Here is a 10,260-nt window from a genome sequence, read left to right as displayed (position 1 = left end):
GCCCTGTGGTCCGGCTGGGCCTTGGAATGAATGGATCCCCACGGTACCGTTTCCTCACAGCAGAACCGAGCCAGAACTTCTTTATGCTGCAGTTCTTTGTTTTTGTTCAGGGCTCTACTGGGGGAATGAGGGTGGGTGGAGGGAGGAATCTGGTGAGGGAGGGGTCCCATCTGTGTGTGATTGTCCTGTGTTTTCAGTTTTAAATCATTTTCATATTTTATCTGCTTTTATGTTCAGTGTTTTGTCTTTTTAACCAGAATGAAAGGAGCAAATCAATAAAGTTTGAGGTTTAATAAACATGAATTTCGTGTTTTTTCTGAACATTTTTGTGTCGCTGCAGGTTCTGCTCCTGGAGCTGGGGGGCCCAAAGAGGCGATCCGTGTGCAGCAGCCAGGTGAAGGGGGAGGAGCCATCTGCCCAACGTTCCCAGGTGAGGAACAAAGGGCTGAATAATTCTGCTGCTTTGGTTCTGTTGGGTTTTCAGGCCCTCCTGCTGACGGGGGTGTGGTCGTCCCCTTTCCTCTGAGGGCTGGCGGGGAACGTCGTGGTTCTGGTCCGACCTTCTGGTCAGAACCTTCTGTTGGCGAAGAGGCAAAGCTCCCGGAGAATCCTTCCTTCACGAATCACCGGATCCTCTTCGGGGGACGGTTGGGTCACATGACCGAGTCGCGGTCAGGCGTGAATGAAAGCCGCCGGCTCATCAGAGAGGTCCGGGTCTGGAGATCCTGGCGCTCCGTCATGACAGAATGGTTCCGGCGGTTTGGAACCTTCTGGTCTTGAAAACTCACTTCAGCGACGAATCTAAACTAAAAACAGAAACGTATGTCCTGACTACAGGAAGTCACAGAAGCAGAACTTCCTGTTTCCTTCTGCAGATCCAGAGGTCGGACCGTTTGCGTCTACAGACGCGGCTCGGGGTCTTCGTCACAGATCAGCTGGATGAAGACTTTGTCCTTCAGCGCCTCGTTCTCTCTGTAGATGTACACGGGGGTGGCGGGGGGGCTCTCTCCCTCGGCGGCGTCCTCCTCGGACATCAGATGGCGGTAGGAGGTGACGCAGAGGTCGTGGTCGTGGAGGGCGGCCGGATGCTGCAGCGATGCGCGCTCGATTCTCACCGACCGCCGCACCGGCGTGAAGAAGCGGACCTCCTGCCCGTTGACCTTCACCGACTCCCGGCGCTGGCTGGGGGGGCCCCTGGGGGCGGAGACGACAAAGAGATCATAATTCGGCTGCGGTTGAATTTCCTCCCAGAGAGAAAAAACAGGATTTCACACAAAACCTTCAGGATTTCTTAAAAAAGGGGTAAAAATCTGAACATCGCTGCGGAAGGGGGCGGAGTAGATTTGGTCGCCATTTCTGGTGATACAGACGCCGTTATGGTGAAGCCACATGACGTCGGTAAGCAGCGTTTGGTTCGAGTTACCGTTTCTATGGCAACCACTCTCACTAATCAGGAGTGAGCTTGTTGAAAGGCCACACCCCTACACCTTGAAAAGCGGGCTACACCAAATCTGTCAATCAGAGGTTTGGACCGTTGGAGGCGGGGCCGGCGTGGATGAATCCATACGTACCCCGGAGTGGCGGTGATCTTGTACTTGACCACGGACGAGCCCCCCTGCTCCTCGTTGATGAGCGCCCGGACGGGTTTTGGCGTCACCGTGGGGTTGTGGTGGTTCTCCAGAGGCTCCGCTGCTGTGGGACCAGACTCCGCCTCCTCTTCCTCCTCTTCCTCCAGCACTGGTTAAGACAGCATGTTAGACAGCCTCAGATCCACAGGTCATGTGACCAAATGTGCAGTGAACTGAATTCAGACGCTGGCTTTCAGAAATGGAATAAATTGTTGTTTTGGTTCATTTAAACTCATGAATGAATACGTATTTGAGCCAAATATCATCATTACTTCTATTGTTCTAAAGGATTTGGTTTCGCCTTCTATCAGGTAAATTTGGGAAACTGATTATCCAGGCTGAACTACAGGCCTGCTGAAATCTGAGCTGGGCATGGTGGTGGGAGTGTGATGGTACAGGACCCTGGAGGAGGATTTAGATCAAAGCTCTCCGTCTGGAGTCGCCGGCACAGCCGAGACACAGAAACGGCAACGAGTCTCAAACCTGTCAGTGACCTGGAGGTGGCTGACCCTGACCTTTGGAGCCTACAATCCTCCAAAGTCCCAAAGTGCAAATCATTTAAGAAAGAAGAGAAGAAAAGTAAACAGATGGAGGAACTCTGTGTTCTGCAGTACTAACAGTCATTCAGGTTCTGCTAAAAGCCTGGAATGGAATGGAAGAAAAGATGAGATGAACAGGTCGATTCGAACGCCGCCTCTCTCCAGAATCATCCCAAAGAACTGATGGATTCCAGGAAAGCGGTTCTTCCATTTGGGGCAGAAACGATTGTTCTTCGTGGGTTTCAGACGCAGAAACAACAGAAAATCTAAAACCATCAGAACAGATGAGCTGAAGGTCCCAACATGAAGGAGGAATGCTGCTGGTTCCGGTTCTGTTAAAGGGAACCAGCTTTAAACCTGCAGAACCTCTGATCAACCCTTTTCCCAGAAACCATCTGGGTTCCCCTGAGCCGGTCTGCTCTTACCTCGCAGCTCGTCCTTCTTCTTCAGGATGTCGAACACCACGGTCCTCAGCTCGTCCACGGGCTGCAGAAAGAGCGGGAAGATGGGACCTTCTATGCTGCACGGATCACAGCTCTGATTAGTTTGGAAAAATTGCCTTGAATTATGGGATGGCGTGTTTGTTAGTGATTCTAGGCGAGCACGGCCCGTCTTTCCGTGACGATCCTGAAATGACCCTATGATTAAAATAGGGATCAAACTCAAACTGATCGTCTCTCCTTTGGTTTTTGTCAAGCCGGATGAACAGAATCCAGATCCGTTAATCCCAGAAGAACATTTTTCTTTTTAGGGTTGCTGGTTCAAAGCCCCGCCCCCACGAAGCTCCTCACCTCCAGAACGACGCGCACCGCCTCCTGGAACAGCGGCAGGACGTCCGGGTTCCCCTCCTGTTCCATCAGCCGGGCCCGGCAGATCCAGTACTTGGCAAATTTCTGAGAGACGGGAGGCAGGCGGGAGAGCACGCCCCTCACCTGGTCAGCGGGGCAGCCCTGAGGAGGCGGCACAGTCAGGCGGGGGCAGGTGACTTCACTCAACAGACGCCTCTGAGCGGTTCTCACCTCCGCCAGCAGCTTGATGCAGTCCGCCAGGGACTGGTCCACGGCGCAGATCAGGGAGTGCGCCTCGTCTTCAGCCTGCATGGACGGCCAGAACAGCGGCGGCGTGGGCGGCGGCCGCCTCGCCGGAGTCTTCACCTGCATCGGGGGACGCTTGTAGGAAATCCCCTTCGCCTCCCGCCATTCCTGCAGCTTCCGCCTGCAGACGGAAAAAAGGTCATTTCTGGACCAGAGCGGCAGACGGCTTCACGCCAATGGATGGACAGAATCTACGGGACTTTGGTTTCTTGGAGCCAGCAGGTACTTCCTGTCTGAAACGCCAGTCCAGCTCTCCGTCAGCGGCGTGGGGTCAAAAATGTTGTGATGGTTTAACGTACACATCCAAAGGAATAGATCGATGTATGTCTACAGCAGAGGCCCCGCCCCCGCCCCTGACCGCTTTCATATCGGTGATATTTTCCCGGACCGGCCTTTACCATCCGATCCTCTACGGTTCTGGTTCTGGAAAACACATTCCAACGAAGTCTAGTCCAAAAAGATCGTTTTAAAAAGTCTATCTGTTTTATAGAAGATGAAGGTTCAATAAAACAAAGTTGATTTGTAAAAGTCAATTTGCATTTGGGAAAAATTCATCAGTCATTTTTTTTCTTTGATCTGTTTTTAAACTTTGCTGTAAGAAAATTCCTTTCATTGAATCTTCATTCATGGTTAAACATCCGTTCAAACTTTCTTTGGTCTCTAGATTTCAAATCGACGTAGATTTTCCCTAAACGGCTGAAAGTGGATGCAAAGTTCAGCTTCATCCGTCACTTAAAGCTGAATAAAAATACAAACTAATGATGAAAATTATAATAAATAACATAAATCCAGAGTATGCGACTTTATTAGCAACATCTTCTGACATTGTAGAGCTGGTTGCAGTTGTTTGGGGAATTCGATCAAGCGGCAGCTTTAAGAACACATCAAAGCTATTTAGGACACGTGAGCGTGGCGAGCGACCTCACAGGCGCCACGATAGTTGGCGTGGCGGCGAGAATCTGGAGCTTTTAAGGAGAAAAACTTCGTTCAGCATCAGATAAGTAAAAATAATATCTCTTTGCGGCTCGGTACCGGTGCTTTGACACGCTTTTCCCTCAACACATCTCTGATGAACCAAGCAGAGAGTCATCTGCATACGTGATGACTTCACTCCTGACAGGAGCTGTACTTACAGTCGTTCCTCCTGAGCAGTGCTGGGCTTCTTTCCCTCAGTCTGGGGGCCGGCCTTGACCGTGACCTTTGGCATCTTGCCGTCTGCTCGGCCTGTGAAGGTGATGTTCCTGGAGGGCTGTGGAGCGGTCTGTGAAATCCCAGAAGCCCCGGCGTGTTTGCTGCGAGCTTGTGTGGGAGTTTTGGTTGGATTCCTGTCTTTACTGGTTCTTACTGGTTCAGGTCTGGACGAGAACCTGCTGCTCTTTGAGGATGTTTGGGGAGCGACCTTGTCTGGTGGGTTCCTTCTCTCTTCTTTGGCTGCAGGTCTCGCCTTTGTGGGTGGGTTTGGGGGTCTTTTGGTGGCAGGTACGCCTTTGGGCTTCAACAGTTCAGGTTTGTTGGTGGAGGATGAGGACGTTCCCGTCAGTCTGCTTTTACAGGCTGCCGGAGTGCTTTTGAGCAGGACTGCTTTAACGCTGGACTTGATGCCGTTCTGCACAGTTGGAGGGAAAGAGGCAGCAGATTTATGGGAAACGGAACGGGGCAGCACAGCGGTGGATCGCATCGCCGTTTTAGGCGCTTTTGCGTAGACGGGCGTTGGGTTCGGGTTGGTGCTCTTTGGTTGCAGCACAGCAGGAATGAGTCCGGTTCTGGTTTTGACACATGGGCCCACGCTCATCCTCGCGCTGGGACACGATGGGGCTGCAGCCACTGAACACAGGCTGGATTTGGAGGAGGATGGCGCCAGATTTGTGGCTTTTTTCCCGCCTGTCTGCGTTCTGATCGACCCGCCTGCAGCGGCGCCGACCTTGGACGACACCACCGTGTACGTCCGGGTGAGAACAGAGGTCCGTTTGTTGGGGGGAGCGGCAGCGCGGCCGGCAGGCTGCAGGTCGATCAGCGTGCTCTTTCTGGGGGGGTTTTGACTGGACTGAGTGGTCCATGTTTTCGGCGCCACAGGCTTGATTCCGGCAGCTGGAACTTTGTTTTCTTTTCCCACAACAACCTGAGGAAACAAAAGCAGTGATCCAAACCACAGAAGTTCCTCCAAACTGATCATAAACAGTAGAAACACAAGAATAAAGTCGCCCAAATCTCTTCAACCTAAACAATAAAGCATTCCGACTTCGAGATGTCTTGATGGATTTTAGGAAATCCATATTTAGTTAAAGATTCAGGACTTTGATGAACTCCACAGTCATCCTAACAACAAGTGGAAGGAAAGTCCTGCTGAAGCAAACATCCACCTCCAGACGTCAAACTGATCGCGTGTGAAGCTCAGATCAGTATATGTAACAGGTATCTGAATACAGTACTCAGATATTCTGTTCCAGAAAAACAGAGTACAAATATTTCTTTAGAAATATGGTAGAGAATAGTAGAAACCTTCAAAATTAAATTGTCGATGAAGACGCGGATTTTCAAAGTAAAAGTCTCGAGTGTGTTTTTCATAGATAAAAAAAAAGAAAAGAGACGGAAAGATCAGTTTGCCAAAATAAGTTCTGAAAAAACATTTGGTTTGAAATATAGTCGACAATTTGAACGAAAAAATATAACAAATCGATCTGCTGGAACTGTAGTCGGCTAAACTTTGAGGATGGGAAACTGTGGAGAATATTTTCAGGATTTGATGTTAAATTATCCAAAATAACAGAGATAATATGTTTTGTTTCCCACTGGAGTTAACCAGGAAGTTGATGGAAAAACTTTAGAGTGATAAAAATAATTTCTTTCTTTGTAAATCTTTGTGTTTTTATTTGTTTTGTTGATTCTCCTGTTTTAAATAAAGATATAAGCGATGTTGATTAAAAAAATTTTATCCTTATTTAATATATTCAGTAAAAAACAAACATATAGCCACCATTCAAATATAATATCACAGTTAAATGTGTGAATTGTTGTTCTGAGTCCGTGAATGAAGCCGGGTCACCACCTCAGTAACGGTCCTCAGTCCCACTCACACCCTACCTTGGGTGGATGCGTTGAAGCCGGCTTCTGCTGCTGGAGGTGTGCCCTGGGAAAACAAACGCCGGCTAAATCAGTCACAAAACCAGTTCACCTCCAACATCACTTCCCAAACGCATGCATACTTGGCCTCGGGGGGTCTCCGCTTTCCCTTCGCAGCCAAATATTCCATCAGCTTTAGTTTACGCAACTCTGAAACACAAAAGTAAATCTGCTGATAAAATGTTGCTTCATCACAACAGAAACTCAAATTCAGTGTTTGTTTTCAGAAATATTACAAAGCTTTTATTCCATGCAGAGTTGTTGTTGTTTAGGGAAAAATGCCCTGCTTCAGAAACCTGAAAGGGAAGATATCGACCGTTAACATCTTTTTCTGATTCTAAAATTCACAGGAAAGTCACAGAAGGTCTATAGATCCAACAACAATCTTCTGGAGTTTTGATTATTAATTATTTAATCCAAAGGAAGGCCGGATCTGGAAACTTTTCCTTCTGCCGGGAAACTGAGTCTGTCAGCTGATTCAGCTGTGTGTGATGAGGCAGGGGAACTGCTGCCCCCTAGTGGAACAGCACTGACACAGCAGGACAGAGGCTCTAGAGGTCCACTGATGTTGGACGACTGTGCACATGCTGTGATAATGAGGTGGTCTGGTAAAGGACTGGTAAAATAAATGAACACCGTTTGGTTTGGAAGTTGTTTTTCAGAATAAAAGTTTGGAATATTGACTCAGATTGAGAGTAATCAGGTTTAAAGCCCCACTCTGATCATCTTCTGATCTATATTCAGACTGTTCCCAGTGGTCTTTTAGCCAAAATCCAGTGTTGTTTTCTAAGACATAGTTTCTGCAGAGCGGCAGGAGTTCATGCACCTCAGAGTTATGGTTGGGACCGTTGGCACGGAGTACGCCTGCACTGATTTCCCATCATTCCTTTGTTTACACTTTCTCGCACTAACTAGTCGCTGTTGTAACAGAAATGCAGAGTAATGTCCTGGTGATCCATCCGTCCAGTTCTGATCCAGATTCCAGCTCAGAAGAGGAAAACAGAGACGTTCATGGATCTGTTGGTCTGCAGGTGGGTGATCAGAAAAGGGGCGGAGCCGGGAGTTTGTGGCTTGCTTTAGTCACAAATACGATTGTTTACTAACTGCGCTTTCATCTACTCCTGATTCACAATGATTTAAATAAAGAAATACTGAGAAACAGTTGTTTTCATAGTTTTCCTGATAAATGTCCTCCATCATGAGTCAAATGTCTCAAAAACATGCAAAAGAAATGTTCATCAGTGGGTCTTTAAGCAACCAGGAGTTTATTTTTTAACCGCATCTTGCTGACAAACTGTGGCTGGAAAACACCAACAACATCCATGTTTGATCTACTCTGACTGGGACGAGTCGGACTTTATCACACACAGACACATCATCAGCAGAGATTTAAACATCACCGTGGCAACAGGCCAATGAAGCTGAAGGCATCACTTCAACCTAGTTTTGCTCTGAAGATGAGAACATTTCATCAGATTAGAACAAAGCTGCAGCAGAGCAGAGGAGCCTGCAGGCAGAAGCTGATGCATCAATGACACATTTCATTGATGCTTTTACTTTAGAATTCCCAACTTAGAACAGTTACAGTTCATTTCCTTTGCTGTAATCTGTAGGACAGAGTTTCAGCCACAGAAGCTTCATGCTGATAAATATGACATGAAAAAAACGACATTACTCGCTCAATATGTCCTGAAGATAATTTATCCTGAATATATCCTCAATATATCCTGAAGATAATTTATGATTTTTCCGTCCTCAGGATGATCCAAAAAAGAAATACTATATGATTATAAATCAATTTATTTCAAACTAGAAAATGAATAAGTTTTATTTTATTTTACTTATTTTACTAAGACTGATTAATGATCTAAAAGTAGTTTGAGCTTAATAACTCTACTCCACTTATTTATCTTGCCTAAGTAAGACGCCTCTAGAGCGCCGTTACGAATCATTGAATCCATTTATTCATGTTTATTTTTCTGTTTATTAACTTTAAAAACTTAACAATCAAGGCGGTTAACATCGGCAGATATCATCGTTATAATAACGCACATTTCCGTTTAACGTGAATTAGCCCCAGCGTTTTTGCTGTTGTTAGCACCTAGCTAGCTTTAGCCGAAGACTCGCTAACCTTTTCTAGAAAGTTCGGCGACGGGTTCTTCCGCCTCCATCTTGGTTAAATTCAGCCTTCTCCTCAACGATCATCCACAGAAAAGTATCTCACGGTAAAGGCGGCCAGAGGCGGCGGCGCTGTTTAACGTTAACGATCAACTCCTTTCACAACCGATCCAACATACGAACATCCGGGTTTGGGGTTTGAAAGTGCCGGGAGGAAACCGACGGCCCTCTCTGATTGGACGATTTCAAAGTTTGAAAAAAATAAACAATCTTTGGGACGAGGAGGAGGAGGAGCCATGGGAGGGGCTGAAAAAGAGAAAACATGGCTTCATTTAGAAAACATTTTTACAAAATAGTCGGAATAAATCCACAAATTCAATGAAAAACGACCACATTTTTAAAAGAAAGAGATTGACGTTCTAAAGATTAACTGGCACCGCCTCCTGATCACGCGATCAGTAATGTGGCGGGTAAAACGGAGAAAAAACATTGAAACTTTTATTTATTTTGGTTGTTTTCCTCTGTGAATTGTGTAGGCATGGGGGGTATTCCAGACAGCAGGTTATGCTAGCTCCCACGGTAAATTTGAGGCTAAGGAAGTTGATAACCTCAGATTTCTGTTCCAGAGATGGAGGTATGTTTCAGGGTATGTCAAGTTGCCATAGCAACTCATGCTCTGAACATAACCTGGTCTGGAGCAGGTTTAGTTGAAGGTTAGTTTGTTTTCAGAGAGGTGAAGCAGCATGGCGTGTCCATTTGAAGATGATTTAGTGGATGAAGAAGCTCAGATAATACTTTTTCCACCATGAGAGGGTGATAAGACCACATATGGATGTTGGAAAGAAAAACTTTTTACTTTGATCTAACTTAATTATTTGCTTCAGTTAAGATAAATCAATTTTTTAGTTCAGTCAACTTAAAAATAACACGTAGTTATCAGACAGTTATTTTACTTTCATTCAAATTAATTAAATTAAGTAGATTTAACTTCGGTGCTGCTGTTGGATCGGCAGCGCAAGGAATTGTGGGATACCATTCCCTTTGCCTGTTTGGACGGATTTGGGTTTAAATGTGGCTTTTTGACCAATTTAGTTGTTTAGCTGTTTTACTGTGTTTTGTAGTTATTTTGTCCTGTTATGTTTAATTTTTTTCTGCACCATGAGTGAGAGGGAGGGAGAAGATGATGAGTTTATATAACACCACTAGTGCTGCACACTGTTGCTAGAACTCAAGTCAGAGTAACAATACCTGAGTGCATGATGTGTGTTGTAACTTCATACTGTATGATTTATTTTAATGTTATAAAAATTAGAATATCTGAGCCTCAAACTTAGACATATGAGAGTTCATGAAGTACAATAAATTAAGATGGAAAAACATTTAATTGAATTGGAGTAATATTACATTTAGTTAGATAAATATGTAAATTTGAGTTGTAAAGAAATATTGAGTTGGATAGACGAAAGAAATTAATACATTCAACTCAATTACATGTTACCAATTGAAGTAATTTATTTAAGTTGGAATCATAATATAATTGGAAATAAGATCAGAAACTCGTGCGTTTACTTTGTCCGTTATTTTTCTCCAAGCAGAAACTCTTTCTTTTGCTGATGATGCAGCCGTGTCACTTTTTTGATGGTCGTATAATCTTCATACGCCATCATTAAAATCTCAGACTCCGTCTCACTGAAGTATAGCCTCTCTTTTTTTCTCCACGTGTTTCCATGGTGACTCCAGAAATCTGCGATCCATTGAGAA

At 45.6% G+C, this 10,260-nt stretch overlaps 1 protein-coding gene across 2 annotated transcripts; it reads right to left on the bottom strand.

Annotated features, from left to right (window-relative positions):
* Positions 1-286: 286 nt before the first annotated feature.
* LOC101169460 (cytoskeleton-associated protein 2-like) lies at positions 287-8,731 on the bottom strand. 2 transcript variants are annotated; one of them, XM_020705638.2, is made up of 10 exons: positions 8,513-8,731; positions 6,618-6,677; positions 6,465-6,531; positions 6,343-6,388; positions 4,395-5,380; positions 3,187-3,382; positions 2,959-3,117; positions 2,593-2,653; positions 1,572-1,737; positions 287-1,194 (listed from the first exon to the last, which is right to left on the bottom strand). In XM_020705638.2, exons 3-10 carry the CDS (start codon positions 6,509-6,511, stop codon positions 900-902), a joined length of 1,956 nt encoding a protein of 651 aa, XP_020561297.1. In that variant the 5' UTR covers positions 6,512-6,531; positions 6,618-6,677; positions 8,513-8,731; the 3' UTR covers positions 287-899. The 2 variants fall into 2 exon arrangements, with proteins under 2 accessions (XP_020561297.1, XP_004072134.1); XM_004072086.4 differs by lacking the exon at positions 6,618-6,677.
* Between the last annotated feature and the right edge of the window lie 1,529 nt (positions 8,732-10,260).

This window comes from Oryzias latipes, chromosome 9 (assembly GCF_002234675.1).
Source record: "Oryzias latipes chromosome 9, ASM223467v1".
Taxonomy (NCBI): Eukaryota; Metazoa; Chordata; class Actinopteri; order Beloniformes; family Adrianichthyidae; genus Oryzias; species Oryzias latipes.
This window is presented reverse-complemented; position numbering and strand designations above follow the sequence as displayed.

What these genes read in the sequence shown, in the direction of transcription:
- LOC101169460 (XM_004072086.4), bottom strand. Translation starts at nt 8,552, where the DNA reads ATGGAGGCGGAAGAACCCGTCGCCGAACTTTCTAGAAAAG. An exon ending in CGGAGACCCCCCGAGGCCAA is followed by an intron (nt 6,389 to 6,464) that starts GTATGCATGCGT and finishes TTGTTTTCCCAG; the next exon opens with GGCACACCTCCAGCAGCAGA. An exon ending in AAGATCACCGCCACTCCGGG is followed by an intron (nt 1,195 to 1,571) that starts GTACGTATGGAT and finishes CTCCGCCCCCAG; the next exon opens with GGGCCCCCCCAGCCAGCGCC.